This window comes from Mesoplodon densirostris, chromosome 4, assembly GCF_025265405.1.
Source record: "Mesoplodon densirostris isolate mMesDen1 chromosome 4, mMesDen1 primary haplotype, whole genome shotgun sequence".
Lineage (NCBI taxonomy): Eukaryota > Metazoa > Chordata > Mammalia > Artiodactyla > Ziphiidae > Mesoplodon > Mesoplodon densirostris.
This window is the reverse complement of record NC_082664.1, coordinates 1,866,308-1,893,818: the sequence shown is the minus strand read 5'-3', so window position 1 is coordinate 1,893,818 and position 27,511 is coordinate 1,866,308. Positions and strand designations below refer to the sequence as shown.

General features: G+C 67.6%; 1 protein-coding gene across 2 annotated transcripts; it reads right to left on the bottom strand.

Annotated features, from left to right (window-relative positions):
* Window positions 1-266: 266 nt before the first annotated feature.
* Window positions 267-23,054, bottom strand: AKT1 (AKT serine/threonine kinase 1). 2 transcript variants are annotated; one of them, XM_060095546.1, is made up of 14 exons: window positions 22,959-23,054; window positions 20,126-20,264; window positions 8,200-8,328; window positions 5,526-5,637; window positions 5,272-5,419; window positions 4,802-4,933; window positions 4,602-4,667; window positions 3,417-3,485; window positions 3,149-3,274; window positions 2,938-3,066; window positions 2,723-2,838; window positions 2,347-2,434; window positions 1,481-1,583; window positions 267-1,251 (listed from the first exon to the last, which is right to left on the bottom strand). In XM_060095546.1, exons 2-14 carry the CDS (start codon window positions 20,169-20,171, stop codon window positions 1,172-1,174), a joined length of 1,344 nt encoding a protein of 447 aa, XP_059951529.1. In that variant the 5' UTR covers window positions 20,172-20,264; window positions 22,959-23,054; the 3' UTR covers window positions 267-1,171. The 2 variants fall into 2 exon arrangements, with proteins under 2 accessions (XP_059951529.1, XP_059951528.1); XM_060095545.1 differs by having other exon boundaries at window positions 2,723-3,066.
* Window positions 23,055-27,511: the final 4,457 nt, after the last annotated feature.

The following is a 27,511-nucleotide window of genomic DNA, read 5'->3' as shown; positions in this document are numbered from 1 at the left end:
GTAGGCAGACGGCTGTGCAGTCCGGGTGGCTTCCTTGGGGCGTGGGGGTGGGGTGAAGCCAGGTGGAGACACGGACGGCCAGGGCATCCCCCTCCGGTGAGTCCCGCCGGAGTGGGGTGGGGGGACATCGTCCCTCAAAGGTCATCCCTGGGGCCTCCGGGCAGGCCAACCCCGGGCATAGACCGGGCAGGAAGGACAGGGTGCTCCACTCAAGCGGACCGGCCACGTGCTCCTTCACTTGCCACCCAGCAAAACAAGCCACAGAGTTGAAAAGCAATTTTTATTGAAGAATTTGGAGGGAAAGTCTCGTAATAGTAAAAATACTAAAGTTGAGTATAAAAAACGCCACGGTGCAGCGCAGCGTCCGGCCGGGAGACACGGAGGGTGCAGCGACGGTCCCTCCGAAAGGCGTCACGTGGGGCCAGGGCGACAGCAGGAGAGTGAAGCTTCTCTAAGGACAGGTGCTACCAGGGGAAGCCACTGGGTGAGACGGTCCCAATGGGGAAGGGGGCGGAGTAAGGGCTCTCTCCTGAGATTAGAAACCCCAGTATGCACGGGAACAGCATAATACACGGCAACAGATGTCACCTGGCTCTTCTATCTCGCCGGCGAGCCCCGGCCCAGCCCCATTGCAGGGGCCACCCTCCTCCAGCCTCAGTGCTGGGACTGCTGCGTGCCCCACCCCGAGCGAGAGGGGGCCGGGCCAGCACACCACGGCCAGGTGGCTTCTGGGGCCCCCCGGCCGGGCCGAGACAGGGGCAGCCAGGGACAGCCGGCAAGAGGGACGGAGGGGCCGCGGGCAGGGCCCACCCGGGCCCGATTGCACTTGGCTGCAGAAGTCCTCAACGTTTTCCTACGTGAATCTAATCGTTCCCAAGGCCGAGGCCACGTCTGGAGAACTGGATGAATAAATTAAGAAAAACCGCAGGATGTCTTCCTCCCGACCTGGCTGGCCAAGAGGACACCGCCCCCAAGGCGGGCAGCCCTGCCCACAGCACGAGGCGTCTTCCCATCCGTGTCAGAGGACGGCATGGTTCCGCCCAAACGCATCCAGAAATAAGAAACATTAAATACAGATCATCCATGCGAGGCTTCCTCCCGAATCTTCCAAGCCCTCGTTCGGAGCACGTGGCTGCCCACGGCGGCGTCCCAAGCGCCGCCGGCTGGCCCCTCAGGCCGTGCCGCTGGCCGAGTAGGAGAACTGGGGGAAGTGAGGCCTCCGCTCGCTGTCCACGCCCTCCATACTGTCATCTGTGGGCGGGAGGGGCGGTTCAGCTCCCGGGCACCAGGAAAGCGAGGCCGGCCCCAGGGCTCGCCTCCCAGACTCCACGTCCAGCCTCAGCGAGCCCCCATCCCACGATCCCAGGGCCCCCCCCGCCCTGATGGCCACCCTTGAGGGAGCCTTCCCAGTAAAATGCTGAGCACGGAGTTCTGTTGCCTGGAAAGGAGGAAGGGGTCGGCAGGGAGGACCACCCCTCACCTTGGTCGGGCGGCGTGATGGTGATCATCTGGGCTGTGAACTCCTCGTCAAAATACCTGGTGTCCGTCTCGGACGTGACCTGAGGCTTGAAGGGTGGGCTGAGCTGCAGGAAGGGGGCTGCGTTACAGGCCTCGCCCTGCACGGCCCGGCACACCTGAACCTGGACCTGGACCTGGACCCAACTCCCCACCCCAAGGCTGGGGCCAGGCCTTCCTCTACCCACGTCCCCTCTGGGGCCTCGCCCTTCAGGGATCCACCTGCGGAGCCACCGGCCTCACTCGCGGCCCCCGGATGGCAGAGTGGCCCAGCAGCGTCAGGCCAGAGAGGACTCACCGCGACGCAGGATGCAAGGGCAACTGCAGAGGGACAGGCTGGCGGGAGGAAGGACCCCGACTCCCCCGACCCCTGGCGCGGGGGCAGGGCTGCCTGGGAACTAGCAGCAACTAGCAGGGGGGCTCTTCGGTCGGGGCTGGGACTCGAGCCCTTGGAGGGCAGGCCCAGGAGGCGGCAGGACCCTGGCCGGAGCAGCGCAGGGTGGGAGAGCCCCGTCTCACAGGGACAGAGGCTCGGCCGGCCGTGTGTGGCCCGCAGGGGCGGGGTGGGGTGGAAGCATGCTTGGGGACAGGTGCCCAACAAGCCTAGGGACAACCTTCCTGGGCCTGCTGGCCACCCCACCAGCATGGGCCAGGGCCTGGGGCTCCCAGGTCCCTCAGAGGGCAAAGGGCAGAGGCACACATGCAGGAAGCAGCTGCCTCACTCCTCGGAGGCCTCCTCACGTGTGTGGGTGTGTAAGCAGGTATGTGTGTGAGGTGTGGGAGCGTGAGCGGGTGTGTGCAGGGGGAGGGGTGTGCACAGGCCCCGCGCACCTTCTTCTCGTACACATCCTGCCACACGATGCTGGCGAAGAAGCGGTGCTGCATGATCTCCTTGGCGTCCTCGGAGCCCCCACCGAGCCTGCGGGGAGACGGAGGCCACAGTGACGGGGTCGCCACCTGCTGGGCCCAAGGTTCAGACCCCTCCTCCCACAGGCTGAGGTCGGCCGCCAGGCAGCAGCCCAGGCAGCTGCAGCAGGTGCAGGGTGCTGGGTGGGCAGGAGCTGCCGGCAGAGTCCTGAGCAGGTGTGAGCAGGCCCTCTGCCCGGGCCAGCCCAGGCCGAGGACATCACACACGGCCACCAGCACGGTCGTTCCCTGGGGGTTTCAGGGGACAGGTGGCTGGGGGGCAGCCCAGGGCAGGGCTCACCGCTGCTTGGGGTCCTTCTTGAGCAGCCCTGAGAGCAAGGACTTGGCCTCAGGGCTGAGCGTGCGTGGGAAGCGGATCTCCTCCATGAGGATGAGCTCGAAGAGCTTCTCGTGGTCCTGGTTGTAGAAGGGCAGGCGGCCGCACATCATCTCGTACATGACCACGCCCAGCCCCCACCAGTCCACCGCCCGGCCGTAGTCATTGTCCTCCAGCACCTCGGGGGCCAGGTACTCGGGCGTCCCGCAGAAGGTCTTCATGGTGGCGCCGTCCTTGATGCCCTCCTTGCACAGCCCGAAGTCCGTGATCTTGATGTGCCCGTCCTTGTCCAGCATGAGGTTCTCCAGCTGCAGGAGGCGGCCTCCGGGTCAGCCCGCCTCCCCGCCGCCGCCCCGCCCCAGCCCCGCCCCGATCCCCGGCCCCGCCCACCTTGAGGTCCCGGTACACCACGTTCTTCTCCGAGTGCAGGTAGTCCAGGGCGGACACGATCTCGGCGCCGTAGAACCGGGCCCGGTCCTCGGGGAACACCCGCTCCCGGGATAGGTGGAAGAAGAGCTGCGGGACGGGGAGCCTGAGCGGGGCCGGCGACCTGGGCCAGGGTCACGGGGCGGAGACCCTAACCAGGCGGGGAGCTGGGAGGGCAGCCACCCAGACACCCGAGGCTCAGAAAGGGCCGCCCCCGGGACCCGGGCCCTACCTCGCCTCCGTTGGCGTACTCCATGACGAAGCACAGGCGGTCGTGGGTCTGGAAGGAGTACTTCAGGGCCTGTGAGGGAAGCAGGGCTGAAACCCGGCCCTCAAGCTGGGCAGGAGCTTCGCCCTGTTCAGGGCGGGGGGTACCCCGCTGCCGCCGGCCGCGCCCGAGGACGAGCAGCTGCAGGTCCAGGGGCCGTGAGGCGGCGCCGCTGCAGGGCCGGCCCCGCTGCCCTCACACCTCAAACCACAGGCGGCCTCACTTAAAAAGAAAGGCCCGCTGGTGACCGCCCGCTCACAGAAACACGGATGGGAGACCCTCCCCGGCTCTCTCGGTTCCCTCACGGCCAGGCCGGCCGCACCGACCAGGGAATCTGCGGAATGCGACGTTAGCGTCCTGTACAGGGACCCACTGGAGGGTGGAGGGCACGACAGAGCCTGGCCTTTTCCTCACAATCCTCCAGCCAGACAGAGGGGAAAAGGGCCAAGTGAAGCACATGAGGCAAAGGCACGGTAACGAGTAACGTCTGGACGAACAAGCACGACGTCTGCTCGTGAAGTCTGAGGTTTCTCGTAAGAAAACGTCTCAGGAAGAGAACCACCGCAAGTCTGACCACTCCTCTGCCCCTGCTTTGGGTCAGGCCGTCCCCTGGAGCGAGGACACTTGTGCTGAGCGGAGGGGACAGGCCCACGGTGGTCCCGGGCACAAGACCTCGGAGGCCGGCCGCGGGTCGCCCAAGGCCTGAGTCCTGAGCCCCATCTGCCTGACTGCTGGCCTTCTGGGGGCGGAGCTGGCTGGGCCTGGCAGACCAATTCCAGGCACTTCTTTGTTGCTCCAGAAGGCCAGGGATTTTCCATACACCCCTCCTGGCCCAGGTTCCCCCAGGACAGGGACCTCCCGGAGTGAGCCTCAAAGGGAAGCAGTGGAAGAACGTGCAGAAGGGTGGGCACGCGGAGCGTGGCCTCCCAGGGTCTCAGCGGGCCAGAGGGCAGGCCAGGCCTCCTGCCCTCTCTGTGCACCGGTGACCCCGCACCACGCACCTCCACCCGCCCCTCCTGGAGGCCCGCCCGCCGTCCGCGGGGCCCTAAGCCCGCCAGATTCGCAGGGGAAGAGGAGTTGGCGCGAATGACTGCGCGACCCCAGCACCTGGCGCCCGAGCTGTCCCCCCAGGGTCCAGAGTGGACTCACCGTCAGGAAGGGGTGCCGGGAGTTCTGGAGGACGCGGTTCTCCGTGAGCGTGTGGGCCACCTCGTCCTGGAAAACAGGGCCCACTGAGCCGCCCGCCCCGCCTGGCCCGGCCCCGGCCCCGGCCCCAGCCCCGGCCCCACACCGCGGCCCCGGCCCCCGGCTCCCAGCCCCCGGCCCCAGCCCCCAGCCCCGGCCCCTACCTTGGCCACAATGACCTCCTTCTTCAGGATCTTCATGGCATAGTAGCGGCCCGTGGCCTTCTCCTTCACCAGGATCACCTTCCCGAAGGTGCCTTTGCCCAGCAGCTTCAGGTACTCAAACTCATTCATGGTCTGAGGATAGCGGGCAGGCACCAGGGTCAGGGGGCAGCAATGGTGACTGCTGAAGGCCCAACAGTGGTGAGGGGTGCCAGAGGCCAGGGCCGCCGCGGCCAGCCTCGGGGCCGAGCACAGGTGGGGCCCGAGGGGTCCGGGGGGTCCAGGGGGTCCAGGGCTCGTGGGAGATCACGGGGCTGTGCGCCCCAACTTGGACCCCTGGGGTTCGGGGGGACGGTGGGAGCAACAGCACCCGGGCCTTCCCGAACCTGGCGTCCCTCCCTCACTCCTGTGCGGGAGCTGGGCGGGGCGGGGACCCACGACTGCAGGGCCCCGAGGGCAGGGCCGGGCCTCACCACGCGGTGCTTGGGCTTGGCCAGCGCCACCTCCATCTCCTCGGCCCCTGAGTTCTCGCCGGGCGAGCCCGACCGGAAGTCCATCATCTCCTCCTCCTGCCTCTTGAGCCCGTCGGCCACCGTCTGGATGGCAGTTGTCCACTCCTCCCTGCAGGGCAGTCAGTCGGGTGAGGTCCCAGCCCCACCCAGGCCTGGGGCCTCCCCCTCCGAGGTCCCCGGGATGGGGGCGCCGGGACTCGTCCTCCAGCTCGTACCGCTCCTCAGGGGTCTCTACATGGAACGTGCGCTCGATGACCGTGGTCCACTGCAGGCAGCGGATGATGAAGGTGTTCGGCCGCGGCCGCTCCGTCTTCATCAGCTGGCATTCTGGGGGCAGGCGAGCATCCGTCTGCACTGCGCCCCGGCCCACCCGCCACAACCCAGCCCTCCCCAAGCCTTGGTCTCCCGCCCTGTAAAAGGGGGCCGGGACCCCCACTCCAGCTGGGACCCCTGCTCAGAGAGCTCAGCGGCGCCCCTCAGGGGGTGTCTGGGGGCCGGTCAACCCTCCGTGGTCCTTCCTTAGGTCTCCAAGTCCCCCGGCCAGCCAGGACATGGCCCTCAACCAGCCGGAGGGTGAGGGGTTTGGGAGGGCAGCTCGCCCTTCCCGAGCAGAAACGTCCCACCACTTTCCCAACCTCACAACGACCAGCGCTCCGCCTGCCCCCTCTCGGCGCAGGGCCAGTCCCAGAACGGAGTGGGGTAGTGACTCACCCTCCGGAGAAGCTGCCTGTCCACCCCAGAGGCCACTTGGGCTGCGCCCTCCCCGCACTGCTGCCCACGCCCCCAGGTGCACACGGGAGTGAAAACAGGCACATGCACACCTGGAACACGCACACCTGCAGCCGAGGAACCGTGGAGGTGCCCCAGGCCCGGAGAGGGGCTGGATTCCAGCCCAGCCTGTATGAGGCAGGAGGGGGCCGCGGGGCCAGCGCAGGGGTCTCCGACATTCCAGCGTCTAGGCCCTGGCAACCGCGAGGGGCCCCGGCCGGGCTCAGCCGAGCACAAGGGAGCGAGGAATGGTCTGCCAGGCCGTGGGGCCAGGAGGGGGCTGGGGGCCCAGCCTTATGCGGAGGGCGGCCTGTGTCTACACGGGGCAGGGGAGAGAGGAAAACCTGTGCGGCCAGCCTTCTGGGTCCCCACGTGCCCCCTCCCACTCGCTCAGCCCATCGGAGACCACCAGGAGCCCCCAGGGCTCAGGCGCCTGACACCCACCCAGGGCCTGACTTCTCATCTCTCCACCCTGGAACCCATCCCCAAGGAAGAGCCCCTGGCACAGAGGCCCCTGCACAGCTGCTCACCCCTGCCCACGCCTCTGCTCCTGCGCCTGGAGCCCCTGCTGGCCTAATGCCCGGGTCAGGGCCCCAGCCCCACCCACTGCTCAGGAAGCCCCTCGGGGTGGTGCCCACCTCCCACGCGCCTCCTGAGAGACCCCCCGTGCTCCCTTGCATTCAGCCTGGGGAACACTCCTGAGGGGCCTCAGCCCCCCAGCAAAGCAGCATCCCCCCTGGCCGAGCATCCTTCCCAAGCCCGGAAGCCCCCAGCCTGACCCAGGAGGCCCCGCGGGGAGCCCAGACACACTGCAGTGAGGCTCCCATGTGGCCACGAGGCTGTGGGGACGGGGGTCTGCCTCCTTGGCCTCCCCTCACCCCCAGGTCCCTGTTCTACCTACTGCTTTGCTGAGACTTGAGGAGCCTGGGAGGGGGTTCAGGGCTCACAGGAAACGGGCCCTGCTAAAGCGCCCCCGAGGGAGCCTCCCTTGTGGCACGGCCTCTGCTCCTCCCACGGGAAGCCCTGCGGCACGGGGCCAGGCACACTGGGGGCTGGGCAGGACGGCCCCCACCTCGGAATATCTGCAGGCGCGGAGGCTGGGAATCCTTCCCTGTCAGCCGAGGATCGGCCACCTGTGCTATGCCCCCTCCCGAGACCCTGGACCAGAACCTGCGGTCTGGCGGCGGGGGTGGTGGTGCAGGGGGGGCAGCCAGAGAACCCCGAGCTCCCAGGCACGTGGCAGGGAGGGCAGGGAGGGCAGAGCCAGCCGGAGGGTGGGGGGTGAATGAAGGAGCCTGGGGTGGAGCCGGGACTGTGCACCCCAGACAGCAGCCCAGGTGGACCCCGGGGTGTGCTGGTCAACAAGCCATCACCAACTCGCCCAACAGACCCGCGTCCCGGGCCAGCCTGGGCAGAGCACCGGGAACAGGGACCAGGCCGGAAGGCCCGCCCCGCCCAGCATCCCACCCACCCACCCGTCCCCATGCCTGGGTGCCCCCCACCGTGGGTAGGGTGACACCCGCTGTCCCCCTGCAGGTACGTAACAAGGCCACAGTAGCACTTGGTTTAGAAAAAGTGCAAGTTTGTTCAGCGTCCTGAGACGCCCCAGGCCAGCAGTGCTGCACCCACCCCCCTGGCACCCCAGCTGAGGGTGGGAACAAACGCACTGCCACGGTGGACTGGGGCCTCTGAAAACCCGTGGTGGGCACTCGGGCTGGGGCGACAGAGGCCCCGGGAAGCTGGCTGCCCCCGACCCCCACACTCTTCCTGCCTCTGCCGAGGGCTTTGGGGAAAGAGGCCCTGGTGGGCTCGTCTGGCCCCCGCTGGAGGAGGGGCCCAGGTCGGCCGGCTGCCCCAGGCCAGGCCCTCCAGCCTCCAGAAGTCCGCCCGGAACAACCTCGGGCTCGGCTCGGAGATCCCTGGCAGCCAGAGCTGACCACTAACCGGTCCCTGAGGTGACGCGGAGCCGCAGGCCCAGCCTGGTCCCCGGAGGACTGCTGACCCCAGACACAGAGGCCGGGGGGACCCCACGTGGGGCCGCTGGGCCCAGAGGGCTCTCCCCGCCCCGCCCACCGGCCCGGCACCCTCATCCCGACCCCGGGCGGCCGCCAGCACACTTACGCGCCACGGAGAAGTTGTTGAGGGGCGACTCGCGCTGCTCCACGTCCTGCGGCCGCTCCTTGTAGCCGATGAAGGTGCCGTCGGTCTTCAGGAGGAAGTATCGGGGCCTCCAGGTTTTGATGTACTCACCTGAGGACACGCAGGCGGGCAGGCGCTGAGGGGCTGCAGCCGCCGGGCCACGCTCCCGGCCCCCTACACAGCCCGCTCCCCAGGGTAAGTCACAGCTGGTTGTGCCGGGACAGATGCGCCCAGGATGCCCCAACTCGGGGCACTGACCCCGATTCCCCTGGGGCAGGCACAGGGTGGGTGGGAAGATAGGTTTCACTGTGTGAAAGCACCACCTCTGATGAAGTGCCAACCCTGAACCTGTGACTGAAAGGGGGCCAGGTCAGCACCTGGACCTGGGGGAAGCGATACAACTGATGGGAAGCCGGCCCAATCCAGAGGGTCTTCCTGGAGGAGGTGGTGCCAAACCAGCGGGTCTCCAACCAGAGCGCGGGCACCAGCTACAGCCACCCGCCAGGACCTTCAGGGCCAAGAGGCCTCCCCACCCACCCTGGGTGCCGCCAGGTGGTGGACGCGGCAGCTACTGTGGTGACCGTGGCGACTGGGCTGCCCACCGCAGCTGGCCCCTGCCGAGAGGATGGAGCCTAGCCAGCATCCAGCAGTGGGGGGCCAGCATCGCACTCAGAGTGCGACTCCTGGGGGCCTGCCTGGCAGACACAAGCCCGCCGGCAGCACGTCCCCAGGGTGGGTGCTCACGACAGAGCCCCCCTGCCCGTGTGACTACACTCTGTCCAGGGGCCCAGTGCTGTTGTGAAGCCAGACCCAGGAGGCGGCTGTGTGCTCCTCGGGCTGGGACCTGCCGTCCTGGGCCCCCGCATCCCAGCCACGGGTCACCCAGGTCCCCAGGAAAGTTCTCCCTGAAGCTCTGCAGCGTCAGCCATGAACAGGCGCTCACACGCAAGAATCACAGCAGATGTCCTCTGTGACGTTCCAGCGACTGCCATTTTTCATACTGACACCCAGAAAAAACGTTTCATTTACATTTTGCCGAGCCAGGAGTTTGAACACCACCAAAGAACTTACTAATGAGGCGCCCGCTTCAGCAGAGGGCCACCGGGCAGCAGGAGGGGAGGGGGCTGGACTTTGCCTACGAGCTGAGCCCCACACGCAGCCACCTGGAGGGCGAGCAAAGGCCCAGACGCCCGCGCCTCGGTCCGCTCTTCCTCCCCCGCCTCACCGCCCAGCTCTCACCCTGCACGACCCAGGGCCTCTGGGGGATGCTGGGCAGTCGGGGCCTCCAGCCACTCCCTTCCTTCCCCAGGGAGCTCGGGCAGGGGTCTCCACGGGGCCAGACACCACTGGGCGAGGGAGGACCCGGGCGTCGGCCGGTAACCTGCCCTCACCCCGACAGCATTTAGCAGGGCCTCCACCCAGTTCCGAGCCCCCCAAACCCCTGGGGACGGGGGCTGGGAAGGTGCTGAGGCTGAGGCCATCCTTGGATGCTGCCTCCCCTCCTGGGCCCGGGGGCCGCCCCCCAGCCACCGGTCCCACCCAGCCTCCCCCGCCCCTGTGCAGGGTGCAGCAGAGCTGGCTCCGGGGCCGAATGCGGCCCACCCCGCTCCATCCCGGCACCCGCTGCTCACTCCCACCCCGCTCCATCCCGGCCACCCCGCTCCATCCCGGGCACCCGCTGCTCACTCCCACCCCGCTCCATCCCGGGCACCCGCCTGCGCTCCAGTCTGGAGCTGTCGGCCCCTGATGGAGTGCCTCCCGTCCCGCCAGCTGCCGCTCCCCGGGACGCTAAGTGCGCGGGGAGAGTGATGAGTGCCTCATCCGTGCAGCCCCGAGAATCCATCTTGATCACCAACTGCTGCTGGCCCCCACCGTGCCCAGCACGGTGGCCCCCCAGCGCCGCACCCCACGCGGGCAGTCGGCACGTGTGTGCCCGGAGAGGCGTCCGCGCTCGGCAGGACCCGCACACACCAGCCTGGGCCTCGGACCCCACTGTGGCTGAGGCCCTGGGAGGGGGACCCGCCCCCAGCCACGTGACCCAGCACCTGCCCTCCAGCTTTCACCCCACAAGGCCACCCCCAGGGCTGGGAAAGTTCTGGGATCCAGAACTGGGGGTGGGTGGCGGGAGTGGCACTGGCCAGAAAGAGGCTGAGGGGCAAAGCCCCCAACGCTGTTGAGCCCGTGGGGGGGGGTCCGGGGGATGGGCCACAAGCCCCCAGACCCAGGGCACTGAAGGGGGGCCAGGCGACAGGAGTCGGGCAACACACGGGTGGAAGCGACAGCCAGGGAGGCAGCCTCACTCGGCCCCTGGCCCTCAGCAGCCAGCATCCAGAACCCCGTAGGAGGAGCAGGAACGCTGGGCGGGTCGAGGGACGGGGGGACGGGCCGGGGAGGCCAGGGCCAAGGCTCTGAGACCCACAGACCCCTTTCTTCAGCCTCTGGGGCACTCCTGCCTGCAGACGTCCAGCCAGGCGGTCCCTTGGGAGCCGCCAGCTGCAACCTGAGCCGTGGCCTGCATCTGAACGAGTTCAGTGTGGACAGGATGCCAGTGGGCGGCCGGCCCAGGGACGGGGGTGACACAGGAGGGGCGAGGGGAGGAGGTGGCCGCCCTGTGCCTGGCCACGGCTGGGCTCTGTCCTCGCGGCTGTAACACCTGTGGGCCAGCGAGGGGGATAAAGCAGCACAGACGCAAACGGCCCATGCTGGGAACAGACGAGAAAGCCCAGGCCTGCTCCTTGGATGCCGCTCCCTAAACGGGGGAGAGGGGGTCCCCTGGTCTCGGGGGCCAGGTGCCCGCCCACCTCCGGGTGGCCTCCCAGCAGCGGCCACACCAGGGGTCAGCAGCGACTGGCCTGGACCTGGGCCCAGGTCGGGTCCCCTCGTCCCTGCCACTCCCGCCCAAGCCCAGCCCAGGACTCCAGAAGGGCTCCCAGCCACCCCATCCCACCTGAGCGAACGCTTCAGACCGGGGCCCTGGAGCCCCACATCACAGATGGCCCAGCTCCCCTCCGCGCAGGGCAGGACAGCACCCCGGCCGGGAGACCGGAGCTGGGGGCGGGCACTTGGAGGCACGCGTGGTCTGGTGCCCACCCCCCACCTGGAGGGTCCATCCTCAGCCCCTCCCCAAGGTGGGGGGCTCTCAGAAGCCCAGCCCTGGGCCAGGGCGGGGTAGGGGCCCTACGGCACCATACCCACCCCTCCCAGACACTGGAGCCCCACCCGGCCACCAGCGAAGGGGACCCACGCCCCCTGAACCCCGAATGCCCAGGCCTGCCCACCTGCCTCCCAGGCTCCAGATGAGGAGGCAACTGCCCTGGGTGGGGTGGGCGTCGGGGGGGCGCCCAGGTCAGCAAGGCTCCTGTGCCCAGGCAGGGCTTCCCTCCTCCTCCTGCCCCCCTGGGACCCCCAGCCCCCAGCCCCGGCCCCCTCGGCGTCTCCATGTGTCGTCCACCAGGAGGGCCCTCCCACCATCCCAGCTCATCCCCAGAAAGGGGCTGCAAGACCCCCGAGGAAGGGGGATTCCTCACCAGCATCACTCGTCTCCCACAGCCCAAATCACCCTAACGGGGCCACACAGCCAGGATCGGGCACAGGACGGGTGCCGGCTGACAGCCTGTGTCTGTACACCTCCCAGCCCAGGTCCCAGGCCGTGCTGTGGGTCAGGGCACCCCCGGCAGGAGGCCCGGAGGGCAGGACCCGAGCCGCTGGGGGCCCCAGGGGCGCAGCGCACAGGCTCCCCACGTCCCAGGCCTGCCACCCGCGAGTCCTCCCCTGCCAGGCACCTCAGCCCCTCCAAGCCCCCAAGCGCAGGCCGCCGGCTGCCACACCATGGGATCCGTGAACGGTCTGAGTCCCCAGCTCCCGGGGAAACTGCTGGATAAACGCTTTGCCGCAGCGGTGGCAGGCGGCGGCTGGCAGGGAGCCAGGCGGCGCTGAGCTGTTTCTCCACAGCAAAGCGAGCCCCAGCAGGCCGGGGGAGCGGGTGCCAGCTGACGGCGGCCACCACGCGGTCCCCCGCCACCCCCGCCACCGCCACATCCATCGCTCATGGACAGCTGCCTCACGCCATCACCCCCTCCGGCGCCGCGAGCGAAGCGGGGCGGGCGCGGGCCTGGCTCATCTCGTGTCCCCACGTCCCCGTGTCCCTGTCCCACCGGCAGGACACCAGATCACGGACAGTCAGCGAAAGCCCGAGAACCGGTGCCAGGGAGGGGGCACGCCCCACTCCGGCAGAGCCCGGGTCTGTCGGGCGAGCCACGCCGCCTGCTCCTTGCTCCTGGGGACACCTTTCCGAGGGCAGCGCTCTCAGGGTCCTCACGGGGGCACAAACGGCCAGTGTGGACAAAAGGAGAGGAGAGATGGCCACTCCCTGCCCAGCAGCGGGGGGACATGTGGAGGACGGGTGTTCCCCCGACACAGCCCCCCGAGCCCGGATGGGCCGCCCCCAGGCTGCCTGGCAGGCCGAGAAGGTGGGATCATTATGACCAGTCACTCCTGGGGGAAACCGAGGCCAAAGGGAGAGGGCTCTCAAGGTCACAGAGAGGCAGATAGATGGTGGCCAGAGTCCCAGGCCCGGCTGCCCAGGCGGGGCTCACTCCTCGACACAAACCGAGAACTCTTCGCAGGTCGCTGGTTCTGCCATCAAGCAGGCACGGGCCCAAGGCCTCAGCCCAATGCACACAGACCCAAGAGGAACGTGGGGAGGCAGGGTGGGAGGGAGGGATGCAGTCAGGGAGCAGCGCTGTGCCCCCGCCCCCCACCGTCCAAGTGCAGCAGACGGCTCTGGGGTCTCCCTGCCCCTTCCCGCTGCCCCAGGACGGTGCCGGCTTTCGGGCCGCTCACCAGCTACGACCGACAGCCCCCCTCGCTGCAGCTGCCTGCACATCTCCTGGGCCTGGACGTCCCACCCTCCTGGCCACCTTCTCTGGAAACCCTCCTCCTTGGGCACCACACATCACCTGCTGCACAGGCCAGAAAAAGGGGCCACCCCTGACCCCAGCCCGCCCCGCCGCCCGCCTCCCCAGCGCTCTCCGCCTGATGTGCACCTGGCCTCAATACTGCAGGGTTCACGGGGGCTGCTTGGAAAGAGCTGGGCTGGGTCCAGGGTTCAGGGCAGCCACAGCCATACCTCTGCCTGCAGGGGCATCTGGGGCCTACACTTTCCAGGCCGGGTGGGCCTGGGAGGTGGAGCAGGCAGCCCCCAGGCCTGTCAGTCCACCAGCTTCCCCCCATCTGCTGGCCCCTTGGGTCACAGGCCCTGGCAGAGGGGACTCCGGCCACCACGGGTCCTGGCCTAGGCCCTCAGGCAGCGTCTGCCCAAAGCCACACGGCACTTAAGTTCTAGGTTTCCAGAATGTTTCCCTAGGGACACGCCTCTCACTCCTGTGCTGAGAGCCCAGGATAGACCCAATGAAACCAAGGGAGGTGCCGGGGCTCCCCGGGGAAGGCGGAGGCAAGGAGGAGAGGGAGGGGGCGGGAGTGAACAGCCGGGCAGCACGGGCTCCCGGGAGAGCAGGTGGGGTGGCCGCAGAGCCCTCCCTGCAGACACAGCTGCAGGAAAGGAGAGCCCTGTGGGCACCAGCCCTGCCCAGACTCGCTCCCTGCAGACCCTCAGAAGAGGCAAAGCAAGACCCTGGCGTCTATGTGACCCCCAGCCTCCGTGAGCCAGGGCCCTCCCCAGGGGCGAGGGGCTCCAAGCACCAACCCCACCTCCTCCAGGAAAAAGCACCACCTACACAGGGGAGGGGGCAAGGGAATGAGGGACAGGTCGGGGGGACCCTCCAGAGAAAGGGCCTTCCACCTCCCAGCCGCCCAGCTCTTATTTTATTGTTCCCTAACTGGTGCGACAACCATGAGGACAGCAAGACCTGGCTGGGGACGTGGTGGGGACATGGTGACATGATGGCAAGCTGCATCCTCCCAGCTGCCAGCCCTCTCACCTCATGTTCCCGGCCACACCCACCCTGGCCCCAGCCCGGATCGAACTCATCACAGCCCCCAAACTCCAGCTCACAGCGTACCCCGCCTCCCAGCCCGGGGTAGAGCGCCAGCATGGGGCCCCCACCCCTGCCAGGAACAACCGGCTGAGGCCTCTGGGCCGGCGGAACCAGCCGGGAGGAGGCTAGGGGCCGGGGGGTCTGTGGTCCTGGGCCTGCTCAGGGATCTGTGAGCCCAAACCAAGTGCCCAGGGGACCCCACCCCAAGGCCCCCAGGGGTGGCAGAAGAGGCACCAGAGAACCCCCCATCAATGCCAACATTCCTGAAACTCGAGCGTTATTTATTTCGGACGGTTAAGGAGCCGCGCGTGACGCAGGAAGAAAGGCAGCAGGGGCGTGGCCGGGTGGGCGTGGTCGAGTGGGCGTGGCCGGGTGCGCACGCGGCCCTCTGCCAAGCTGCTGGGGCCAGGTCCGGGCCGGGCTGGGGGCCTAGCCCTGGGGACGAGTGGGCGGGGGCCCGGGGCACCCACCGCTACGGGTGCAGAGGCGGCAGGTGGCCGCCGGCTCCAGTTACCGGAGGGCCCGCGGGGAGGGCGCTGGCAACGAGCCTGGCCGGGTGCGCCCGGGCAGAGGGGATGCCAGCCGCGCCAGGGCCCCCGCCCCCACCCTCCCACGGCACTTCTAGGAACTGGCCTGACGCGACCCGGCCCAGGCCCCTCCTGAGGGCTGGCAGTGGGCAGGGCCCCCTCCCCTCCACGTACAGGGCGCACACTCAGCTCCCTGGGGCGGCTGGGCTGCCGGTAGAGGCCCCCTCCTCATCACCACAGGACCAGGAAGCGGACAGGAGCACAGCCCGCTCAGGGCCCCTCAGGCCCGGGGCAGCGGTGACCCCCTCATCCCCCAGCGCAAGGACGCCCGAGCTTCCTCTTTCGTTGTTTGTTTTGAAGGGAAAACTCAACCGGCTCACAAAACAGGAAACTTGGTCCCACACAGGCCGGCAGGCCTCGGCCTCAGCCTCGTGCCACCGCCCGCGGGCTCAGGGGCACCAATCGAGGAACGGGCCCCCCTCCAAGGCACCGTCCTACGGAGCAGAGGCCCCAGCACCTGCTCCCACCCTTGGGCCGGCCGCCTGCACGCATCTGCCTCAGTGGACCAAGGGGACCCCCGGGACTAAAGCCACGGCCGCTGCGGCGAGACCTGGAGGGGACCTGGGCATCCCTCGCCTGAGCCAGGGACGCTGAGGTGCGGGGGGAGGGCCCAGGACAGCCCCACCCTCCAGCCTGGGGAACGGGGCGAAGGGAGCAGCCTGCCTCCCCTGACGGTCCCGTGAGCCCCTTGCCCAGGCAGAGCGGCCAGGCCGTGCACACAGACGATTCACCCCGACGGGCCCCCAGGCAGGTGTGCTCAGAAGTGGGTTCAACAGGCCCCTGCAGGCCTCGGCCCCTGCTGTCCGCTCAGCAGAGCCGTCGCCCCCTCTAGAGGGGAGCCGGGCTGCACCCCTACGGCCCCGCCCCATGGGAAGCCCAGGACTGGGGATGGGTGGGGGTCTGTGTCAGCAGGTGAGACCACCGGCTCCCCAGCTTAGAGCCACCTCAGGGAGCAGGTAAAGCCCAGGGCTGCAGCCGGAAGCAGGACCTGGCCAGGACCGAGGGAGGGTAGGGGGGAGGAGCCACCACAGTCCAGAAGCCCGCCCCCCACCAGGACGCCTGGGACCGGCGCAGCGGGGTGGCAAGGGCCTGGAACTGGGGGAGGGTCTGGGCCAGAAATGGGCTGCGTGTGTTGGGGGGGAGGGGCGGCCACAGCCAGGCCTAAGACGCGCCAGGGACCAGCGCCACCGAGCCCCGTGTTGAGCCCCGTGAACACAGGGCGCCGCCAGGCCCGCAGCTCCTGGGGTGGGGGGAGTTAAGCCGACGCACGGACGCTAGCCTCCCACGTGTGCACGCATCGGGCAGACCTCACTTGGGGCCACGTCCAGGGAGGGTCCTGGACGGGGGACCCCGTGCCCACAGGCCAGCTCTCCTCCACCCCGCCCCTCAGCCCCCGCTTGCCGGGCTGCGGCGTGGTGGCTGCCCTTCTGGACCCTCCTGGCCAGGCCAGCAGCCGGCCCACGTGAGCCCAGGGGTGCCCGAGGCCAGTGCCCCACCCCCACCCAGACCCTCAGCCCGTTCCTTCACCCCGCGGCCAGCATCCTCCCTTCTCCCGGCCCACGTGGCCCAGCTGGCCCCTCCGTGGGTTGGAGACAACCAGGAGGACGCCCACAGACCCTGCCCCCTCCACGGGCTCCGCGAGTGGGACCCGCGGGTGGGGCTCTGCTGGAGCAACTCTCCGTGGGGCTGGGCTGCAGCCGAGGTGGTGCACAGCCCGGCGGGCACCAGGGCAAGTGGGCAGGGACGGCGGGGCCCTGGGGACACGTCCCAAAGCAGCTGCACGGACGCAGGCCCGTGGGCTTGCACACCGCACACAGCCTAAAGACAGAACTGGAGGCCGCAGGCCGAGTCCAGCCAGACCTGCATCCTGAAGGAGGACAAGGTTTTTAAACTGTCAACCTTCAAACATCAGCAGAGCGCATGTAATAGACCAAAGCTTTGGAAAGGGACTTTCTGAGCCACACCGGGCCCACCGGCCCCCAGCGCCAGCGGCTGGAGCCGAACGGCAGCCGCCCACCGCTCGGGGTGTCCGCCCATCACTCGGGATGCCTGCCTGTCACTCAGAACGTCCCGCTTTACTCAGGAAGGCTGCCCACCTCTGGGGACACCCACCCACAGCTCGGGATGTCCACCCGTCTCGCAGGACATCTGCACACGGTCCCTGCGGCCCCACCCGGCTCAGCCCTCCTCCTCACCACCTTCTGAGCCTTGAGCAGCTGGACCCCTCTCTCCTGGGGACAGCTGGGGACACCGAGGGCCAGGGGGCCTGCCTGGGTGCCGCAGGGCAGCACAGGGCTGGGACTCGAGCTGTGGCGTCAGCCGCCATCCCGGGCTCTCCTCCGCCCCCTCGGCTGCTCTGGCCCAGGGTACACGCATCAGGACACCAGGGCCGCAGCCCCGGGCCCTCCCCAGAGATGGGAGCCCATGTCCCTGAGGGGCGGGAGAAGGAGCTGGCGGCCGGGGGTCTGTCCTGCCCTGACCCTGGCCAACGGGCCGTTGGGTCAACTCCCAACACCCACTCAGCCCCGAAGGTCCCTTCGCCCCTCACGTGCAGGCCCTGGGCTGGACGCAGGGCGGACACGGCACGGTGGGCAATGCAGGCCCTCGTCCCACAGCAGCCCCCCAACCTACGTAACAGGGAGCAGCAGCGTGGGGGCCTCAGGGGTCTGTGAGAACCTGGAGGACAGTCGGAGCTCCCCCAACCCCACTGGGGATCAGACCCCCGGCTGGGGGAGGGGGCAGGGAGGCGGTGGGACCTCACACCAGTGCTGCAGGAGCCCTCCGCCCGCTCCCAGCCCAGGGACCCCCCCAGCTCTACCCAGAGCCACCGCACAGGAGGCCTGGCTCCCTCTTCCAGCCAGTCCTGAGAGGCGAGGGGGGGCAGGGCCGGGAGGTGGGTGTCACGCTGCAGGTGAGGGACGTTCTGGGAGCGGAGCACGCATACAGAAGCATCTTCAAGCCGTCCATCCTCCTGCCTGTGACGCGGGGTTCGCCCTGCACGTCCGCCCGCCCACGACCAAGGCCAGGACGCTATCCCCACCCAGGAAGTGTACGCGAGCCCGCCGGCCCCAGTCTCAGGAAACGGCACCGCCACGCACCTCCAGCCCCAAATCGGGGTCCTCCTCGATCCCCCAACATCTAAGCCAAGCCCACCCACTTCCCACCCCTCGGCCACATGACCCGTTCCTTTCACCCAGTCACCCCAAAGTCCAGCACACAGGAAGAGCCCACGTTTGCGGGAAAGAACAGATCCGTAGAAGACGGACCGAGAGACAGACACAAGAGAGAACCAGACAGCAGTGGGGGCAGTGGGATGAGCCTGCAACACACAGAGGTTCCCACGGGGTCACTGGGAACGGGGAGCGGAGGGCGGCGGGGGGCCTCGAGGGCAGGCAGTGGAGGTGGGACACGGCACGACCCCTCCCGAGCTACAAGAGGGCCAGTGCCACATCGCCACCCCACACACTGCCTGGGTTGGCACGTGGGCTGGAGAAAGAAGAGTGGAGGCATGTGGGCGCGTAGGACCCTCTGTCCCGGCCTGAGTCTGGCTGCACTCTACCCCAGGGCCTACCCCACCAGGCCCTCGCCCATCACCACACCCACTGTACCCATGGGGAAGCCAAGGAGTCAACAGACTTGCCCTTGGAGAAGGACAGTGATGGGGCAGCAGAATCAGGTCAAAACCCAGCTCCCTGGATGCCCCACTGGGCCCGACACCCCGTGCCCCCGGCGCACACACCCAGAGTGGCACTCTAAAATTCACCCAGCATGAGAGGGGCACTCCCACCCGAACCTGGCTGGCCAGTGGATGCCCCAGTGACTGGGACAGGAGCCCGGGCAGCCCCAAGGCCGAGGCATCTCCTAGGTCAGGCCTTGGTCGAACAGTCAGTTAACAAACATTTGCCAAAAGGATTAAGAGGCACCGATCCCCGTGTGTTCTTGTGCTGCCACCAGGCACAGAGGGGAGGACAGGGACGAGGGCCAGAGAGGGCATCCTTGACACTGAAGAGGGCTATGAGGTGAGGCAGACAGAGTGGACCTGACGGGGAGCGGGGGTGGGAGGCTCCAGGCACAAGAAGCGGTACTCCTGGGGGTCAGGAAGGGGTAAACACTGGGGGAGGGGATCCGGAAGGCCGGTGGGTGCAGGAAGCCTTGGAGGGGCTCGCCACGGACCACAGGCCCCTGCGGCCACCTCACCTCCGTCTTGAGGCCCAGTGCGCTGTCCTCCCTGCAGCCGCCTCAGTGAGCTCTAAAAGCACACAGCAGACCACATCCTTGATCCCCTGCTTCGTGCCCTCTGCAGCCCCTTGAGATCTCATCTCCATCGCTCCTGTGCTGTCCACTGCAGCTCCTGCAGCTTCCCAGCCTGCTCTGCTGGGAGGCTCCTATGCATCCCACAAAACCAGTCTCGTGACACCCACTTTTGCCGTGCCTCCCTGTGTGCTCCACCTGTGTCTGAGGTTCCCCCTCCCAACAGCCTGTGGGATCCCGAGGTGGGGACGGGGACACCCTCACCAGAGGGTGTGCACGAAGAGTGGCGTGGCTAGTGGCTAGCTAGCGTGGGATCGCCAGAGCTTTGGGAGGGAACAGGTCTGGAGGAAGAGCAAGTTGGGGGAGCAGGTGGTGACTGGCCAATCCCCGCCCTGGAGCAGGAGAGCGGGACTTACCCCGGCACCTGGACAGGAGGCCTGTCCAGCCCCCCACCACCGGCCGCTAAGCAACAGAGGGCGGCGGGGCAGGCAGGGCCGGAAGGCGAGGGGCCCAGGCCCAAAGCTCCCGTCCCAGCAGCTCCTCACTGAGCCCCTCCCTGGGCACAGGGCCACGTGAATGAGCAGAGGGGAGGCTGAGGGGGCTCCAGGCCAGCCGGCTCAGCAGCTCCAGCGTAAACCCACCCCGAGCCAGGCCACTGGGTGGCACGGAGCCCCCTCCCGCCTACAGCCAGGCCAAGCAGCCCTGCCCTGCCCTCAGGAGCCCTCGGGCAGCGCCCCGGGCTGCTAGTGCGCCAGGCCTTGGACCGGCCCCAGCGTCCTCACTGCCTTCCAGGAAAGCGGGTGGCTCTTCCCGCCCACGGCCCCAGCCAGGCAGCCACTCACGGGCTGCATGCCGGCCCAGGGCACACGTCCCCGCCCGGGAGGTCCCACGAGGCCATGCCTTCCAGGCCGTGGGGACACTGGGCCCCAAAGCGCACCCGGGCCGGTCCAGGAGGGTCCAGGAGCCCAGGGAGGCCTCGCTCGCACGGCAGCCACGGCCCAGGCCGCCCCCGGCCACTGAGGAGCCACAGGCCCACTTGGGACCCTCAGCCCCGCCGGCCCCGCGGGCACTGACCTCGCTTGTGCAGCCAGCCCTCCTTCACGATGGCCACGTCGTTCATGGTGTCGGGGCTCCCGCGGGCCTGCGTGGCCCAGACCTCGCTCACACGCCTCTAGCAGGGTCCTCCCAGAGCCCAGCGGGCTGTCAACAGCCTCTGGAAGAAGCAGAGGGAAGTGTGAGGCTGTGTTGGGCTTGGGGACACACCTCGGACCTCGAGGTGAGCCCAGGAGGCCCGTAGCACCTGGGGACTCAGCCCTGGTGCGTCTTCCCACACGACCTGTCCCCTCTTAGCATCCAGAGCCACCGCTGGCCCCCGCTCTGCCTTCCTGCCACGGCACCTGATACAAAGGCACTCACACTGCTCCCTGAGCCCAGGCCTCCCCTCCCCCTGGGCTTCAAGCCCCTGCCACCACCCCTCTTGGACCCCCAAGCCCTCAGAGCTCACTGCCCTCCTTACTGACCCATTCCCACCTACCCTGACCTTTGTACAAATCACTCCCATCCCCAAAAGGCCCTCCTGGTATATCCCAGCCTCCCTAACCTGCCGGCCCAACGGAGGCCACCTCTTCCAGGCAGCCCCTCTGACTGCTTCAGCCCACACCACTCAGCCTCCCCAATCCCCTGGTGAGGGTGCCCAGTTCTCCCTGTCCATGGTGTTCCTGCCCAGAGGTTGGGGTTCCCAGGCAGAATCCAGAGCTCCTCTTCCCTGCCCCAGACTGGGAAAGGAGAGAAATTCAAACGTGACGTTTGAAGAAGGCAGGGGCAGGAGTGCAGGCAATTGGTGCAAATGAGAGCCCGGAGCCCTCCAGGGTGACATGAACACCCCCTACACACACCCACCCCAGAGAAACGCCAAACCCCTCCTAAACCACAGCGCCCCCGCCGGTCTGAATCTGGTTCATTCATTCGGCCAACATGTACCGGGCATCTCTGGTTTTGCCAGGCTCAGAGCTGGGCACTGGGGACAAAGAGAGGTACAGACGAGTCCCGTCTGTAAGGAGCACCCAGTCCAGGGTGGTTACAGACCCATAATTACAGCTTTCAGGAGGCAACAAGTGGCAGGGGGGGGACTGTGCAAACTCAGAGGCACTGGCACCCGCCCTCTGGAGGCCCACCAGCAGCCTTCTCTTGAGCAGACACTTTGGCCATTGATCCTGTGTGGCCCACCCCATTGCTCCCCTGCTGGATGAACTCCTAGGCATCCCTCAAAACCCCGTTCTCACATCACCGGTTCCGGGCATCCTGGGAAAGAGCACCCTCCCCGTGAGCAGTCCTCTGCTACCCTTCGAGGTGGGCACTCATGAGGGCAGGCCAGCAAAGACTCCTCTCGGGGACACCCGGGCCGGGCAGAGACCCTGAGTACCTCCAACATGGGTCTTCCTATAGTCACCTAGACACTCTCCCACAGCCCACCTTACTGGCCTCCTGAGGCATGGGCTAAGCACCCAGAGAAGGCCACTTTGCACTGACTGTCTTGGGCTAAGTTTGGAAGGGCAGGAAGACCCACTCACTGCCTTGTGTCTGGGACAGGGAAGCCGCTCCTTGCCCAACACACTCAGCAAGCCCACAGGCAGGGATGGCAAGTAAGAGTGGAAGAGGTACCACCAAGGACAGGGCTCTGAGCCCCACCTGGCAGGCACAGGGGGCTCTGGTGACACTTGAGTAGGCGTGGCCTGGAGGCAGAGGGCTGGACTCAAAGACCTCTGGATGTGCCCCTACCCCCACTGGGGCCTGAGCAGGGCCTGGTGCTGACAGAGTCAGACAGCTGCCGATGGCCCCGTGTGTAAAAATATATCTGCACATACACAGGGTGGTGTGCGTGTGCACAGAAACACACACACCCAGCCAAGGCCTGGGCTGCCTCTGGGCACAGGGTGGGCGGCACGGATGGGACCTCTGCTTCCCGCTGCTTCTGTCCTGTGAGTGACTTCACCACAAAGGTGAATTACTGCTATTATTATTTAAGTCACAACCTTAAAAAAATAATAATAATTTGTGCTCTGAAGGGCCCCCTTCCCCTGCGTCCAAAACACTGGTTTATGAACTGGATGCTCAGCTGGGGGGCAGGGAACCAAACCCCACAAATGTACCCCACCCTTCACCTGGACCAGAGCTCACAGCAGTTAGGGGTGGCCTGAACAAGGTGGGAGGGGGCCAGGAGTGAATGTCGGGGGCCCTCTGGCCACAGAGCACAGGCCCAGGGCCCCAACTCTGTCCACCGCGACAATACTCGGGAACCAATCCCACCCACCAAGTTCACCAGCTGCCCCGGGCCTCTGGGTTGGGTGGGCAGAACCTCCAGAGCCCACCCAGCTCAGGAACAAGTCTCAGGGCCCAGGAGGGCTGTAGTCCTTTGTGGGAGGGCCTGGGCACCCAGCCACCATGGACAACTTTTTGTCTATGGGAAAATGAAGTCCCTTCCAAGGGCCCACCCACAAACTTCAACCAGGGCCGGGGCGAGCTTTTTCCTCGGCCCCCTGAGCACCTACTGTGCGCCGGGGCCCCCCTGGCCGGGCGCCCGGGCAGCCCCTGGCCGCAACGGTGCCCCGGCCCCCCGCGCGCGGCCGCACCCCTCCGCTCCGGCCCGGGCCTCGCCCGGCGGAGCCGCTTCCCCAAGGTCATGCGGGAGGCCGGGGCCGGAGGCACGCACCCCCAGCGCCGGCGCGGCCCGCGCCCTCCCCGCCCAGGCCGCGCTCGGCCACTTCCTGCTCCCGCGCCTCCATTCCAGCCGCGCGCGGCCCTGGCCCCGGCCCCGGCGGCCGCGAACAAAGCGGCCGGGCCGCAGGGAGGAAATCCGGGCCCCGGCGGCGGGCGGCGGGCGGCGGGCGGCGGGCGGGCGGGGACTCACCGGGCGCCGCGTCCGGCGCGAGCGCGGGCCTAGCCGGGCCGCGGCCTCCGGCGCCCGCCGCTCCGCATCCCCGCGGGCCGGCCGGCCGGGGCCGGGCTGGAGGCCGCGGCGGGCGCTGCTCGGGCGGGCCTCGCGCGCCGCCGGACCCGGAGCTCGTGCGCGGCCGCCGGCTGGCTCCTCCGGGCTGCGCTGGCTGCGCTGCTGCGCTGGGCCGGCCGCCCGCCCGCCGCGCTTGGTCCCGCCGGCCCGCCCTCTCTCCGCCCCGCGCCCGCCCCGCCCGGCCGCCCGCCCACATCCGCCTCCGCCGCTCGGGGCGCCCCCACCGCGGGCCGAGCGAGGGCGCGGCGCCGGGGAGCGGGAGCGCGCAGGTCTGCTGCGCTCCGCCGCGGGGCCTGTCCCCAGGCCACGTCCTTTCTGGCCTCGGTTTCCCAGTTTGTCCGGTGAGCCCGCACTTCTCGGCCCAGTTCTGCCCCGACCCTGTTAAAGGGGCCGTTCTGGGACGAATCCTGGGCTTCTGCCTCCATCGGGCGGGGGTGGGGTCGGGGTGTAGGTTAGTGTGGCTTTTAGAATGTGCCCCAAGTGGGTATTTGAAGCTCGGGAGCTGGGGGCTCCAGGGGCCGGAATGGTCCTAAAAGACCCAATCCAAGGACCCTAACTAGTGCAGGTCCCCTGGGGGTCGTGCAGGAGGCTGGCTGGAAGGTGGGCGATCGGTCATCTGTCTCTGTGCTGAAGGCCTACTGTGGGTCTGGCCCTGGAGTGGCCGGCAGTGCGAGCCCTGCTCCCTGGTTGGGGTCTGCCAGGAGCCCCCCTTCCCCAGAAGGTAGATACTGACACCTGGCAGCTACGAAAGTGGACGGGGACTTCATGTGGTGATAGAGAGAGAAGAGGGCCACAGGGGCCAGTGGAGGGGCGTCCAACTGGCACCGCTTCATCCAGCACGCCTGGCCTGGAGTGACCGCCCTGAGTCGGGCACAGACACCCAGAGGGGGTGCTGGAGGGGCAGACTCCAGAGAAGAGCCGTCACAGCTGAGGCAGCCCAGGGTCCTCCCTAATGTCTGATTGGGCCCCAGGCGCTCACAGTCCACTGGGGGACAGCTAAGGGGACAGCAGGACACTGCAGACATCTCCCCACCCTGACCCCTCCCTGGGCCCTGTTGATCGCAAGTTTCTCCAAAAGTTGCCCCTCCCCCCAACCCCGAGGCCTCCAGGCTGATGATAAGCCTTTTGTGAAAGGAAGACTTGTGGGCTACCTTTCTGGGGTTGGTATGTATTGGGGGGGAGGAGGACATGTTTGTTCCTCGTCCAGGGTCAGAGTTCAGCCCGGGGGGTACAGACACTTCCTCTGGGTCAGCGGTAGAAGCAGCTGAGCGCCCAGGACAGCGTCCGCAGCCGGCACTGGGGCTCCATCCCTTCCTCTGGGGGCCGACGGAGAGAAGGACGCTCCTGAGGGAAGGACCGCCTCCCCTGCTCAGGGGGACACTCGCTCCTCCGGGAGAGGACACCCAGCTCTGGGCCTCTCTCCTTGGCACCCCGCCCTCCCACCCCAGCCAGCAGCGTGGGCTCTGAATGTGCACCCCCAGGCCCCGCCTCCAGGGGCCAGGGGAGAGGCCCGACTGGACCGCGCTGCAGGGGCACCTGGCTGTCGCTCACCCCCTTCTGGGACCATCCCACCCACCCACCGTTCTCCCAGGAGGGGTTTCCGCACCCACCCCCCATCCTGCGCTGGCAACGCTGAGGAGAAGGCAGAGGAGGCCCGGTGGCCTCGAGGGTCCCTGGGGGCCCCGAGAGGGCGCCCTCTCGTGGATAACGTGGCGACTCCCCAGGCTGTCCTCGGGCCTGCTGGCCATTTGAAGACAGCATCTTGGCCAGAGGTGTCATCGCGGTGGTCCAAAACCTCCAGGCTTCCTCAGCGCTGGCCCATCTCCAGGAGGCCTCCCTGCCTGGTGCGCCCACCAAGGGCCCGTGACCTGCGGTGAGCCCCACACCCCATTCCGTGCAGCGCCTACGTGAGCCTGCCCTATGGCTGGGGCATCTCTTCGGGCAGGGCCAGCGCCCTCCTCTGGCCTCCGGAGGGAAAGCAGAGTTCCTCTCTAGAACACCTCCTGCCTGCCCCCCCCGACAGAATGTCAAGGAGAGGACCCAGACCCACCGGCCACCCTGGCTGAGGCTCAGGCTGCGGAGGAGCCCCTTAGACAGATGCTTGCAACAAAAACTGCTGCACCGGCCCCTGGGGAGGAAGGCCACCTGTCCCCTCCTAAAGCACAGGATCCTCCGGCCCTGTCACCTTCCGCAGCTGCCGGCCATCGGGCAGGACTCAGGGGCCGGAGCCCGGGCTGCCTAGTCTCGGCAGCAGCTGCAGGGCGGGGCCTCCAGGCAGCTCCCGGGCCAGATGGCCGCCTGGCTGGCTGCGTTCAGGGGAGCTCTGCCCCCACCACTGTGACAGCCTCCTGTCATCCTCGTACCCGAGACCGTACCAGGCCAAAGAGGGGATCTGGGGGCCGAGGGGCTGCTAGCTGCCGAGTGCCATCTCGGGGCTGCCTGGGATGGCCCCTCCTGGGCCTTAAGGAAGACTTAACTCCAGGAAGACTTAAGACCTTCCGACCAGAAAAATGCAGGGGCCTCTCTCCCCCATCCCCTCCTCCCAGTGAGGTTTCTCGTCCTTTAGCCATCCCTACCCAGCACAACCCCAGCGTCTTGCTGGCGGCGTGCCCTGCTGCGCTTCGATCCCTCTCCACGCGCCACAACCTCTGTCGGGGCGCCAAGGAGCCCTCTGTCCTACCAGCCAGGAAGGGCCGGCCAGGGCACTCTGCCCGCCCCAGGCCCTCACTCCTAGCCTGGCTGGGGAGCTGTGCGCCAGGGCTGGGCAGGTGGGCATGACGGAGCAGGCGGGATTAGGTTGGTGGCACCCGTGGACATCCCGCACAGATGCCTCTGCCCGGCTTTCACTCAAGAGACACAACTGCACCCGCACTTTGTGCCACGCCAACTTCTCAGCAGCAAGGATACAGCGGGGAGTGGGGGCGTGGCAAGGTCACGTGACGTGGGGAGCACTCTGGAGAAGGCTAAGGCCACAGAGGAGATCGTGGGTTTAGGGGGACCTGAGCGGAGGTGATCAGGAAGGACCGCTCCCAGAGGGTGATGCTGGCGCAGAGAAAGGACTGGGGAGGAGCCGGGAAGGGCTCTCCGGGGAGAAACGTGTGGAACCTGAGGACTGGCCATGAAAGGGCCTGGGGTCTTGCTGTGTGCCGGGCCCGGCAGTTAAGCTACCCATTCTGCAGATGAGAATATTAAGGTTTGAAGAGGTTAAGGGTCATGCCCGAGGTTGGGAGGAGGCAGTCCCCTCCGGGTTCACTCTGAGCTGACTAGAAATCAGCTCCCCCTGCTGGGGTGTGGGGGCGTGGGTGTGGAGGAGGAGGTTGGCCCTCCTCAGGAAGGGATCCCCAGAGCGCCTGGGCCACGGGAGCCAGGGCAGTCTCTGTGGCTCTGAGCACAGTGTGAGTCCAGGGTTCCAAGCTGGGACTGCCGAATATAGGAAATGCAAGCTGTCCGGTCAAATTTGAATTTCAGATAGATAAGGAATAGTATTTTAGTATAAGAATGTGGCTTTCCTTCCCTCAGACTTTAGGTCCTAACTGCGGTGGGCCCTGGGGCCTCTGGCCACTCCTCAGGCCCCCAACCCACCAGGGTTTGAATAGGATCCCTGGGGGCTCCCACCCCATCTCACAGCCAGGAACCCCTTCCTCCCAGGGGTCCCAGACTTCCAGGAGCATGGCTGGAGGGCTCCCCACACCTCTTGCTGCTTCCTCTGCCCTGGTATACCTGGCCAGTGGGGTCCTGGCCTTTGTAATCCAGCCCCTCCCCCAATGCCACCCCCACTTCTGGTCAAGGCCTCCTTTCTACTCCTCCCCGGCTGCTGGGCTATGCGGGTGAGAATTGAGGACACTGCCACATCTGAATCCTGGTCCAACAACTTACTGCCTGCTGTGTGGCCCCGGGCACCTTAGCGAACCTCCACCTAAACAGGTGTCATAATCAGAGCACCTGACTAACAGGATAGTTGTGAAGAGGTGAGCAATGGTCCGCAGGGCCTCATCCTGCTCCGCCCAGGGTGGCTGGGAAACGACTCCCACCAACAGAGCACCCCATCCCAGGGGCCCCAACCTCTCCAAAATCGTTTCTATGTTCCTCGGGCTCTCTTTCCTTCACGCAGCAGACCTGGGTGTCCCCTCACACCTTCACGGCGCCCTTGCACCGGAGTCACCAAGCCCGGGGGAAGCCAACCCAGCCCCTCCGAGGTGTCTCCTCTGCCTGAACGCTTTCCCGCTGGCTCCGGGCTCTGGGTGCCCATTCCTCTCTCTCCATCACCGCGATGGTCCCCTCACCCGCATCACTTCTTCTGGGACGTGCCCAGCCCCCAACGCTTTCCCAATGCACCACTCAGCGCCTGGCTCCCAGCAGAGGCTTTGCTGGGTGGGCTGACAAGATGAGAGTTCTCTGTTCAAGATTCCAAAGTCGGGAACCCGGCTGAGTGTTTGGAAGAGGGTCCCAGCTAA

Coding starts and splice junctions, on each gene's coding strand:
- AKT1 (XM_060095545.1), bottom strand. CDS start 20,171: ATGAACGACGTGGCCATCGTGAAGGAGGGCTGGCTGCACAAGCGAG. Junction 4,934..5,271: donor CCAAGCCCAAGCACCGCGTG/GTGAGGCCCGGC, acceptor CGCTATCCTCAG/ACCATGAATGAGTTTGAGTA. Junction 2,435..2,722: donor AAGAAGGACCCCAAGCAGCG/GTGAGCCCTGCC, acceptor GTCTCCCCGCAG/GCTCGGTGGGGGCTCCGAGG.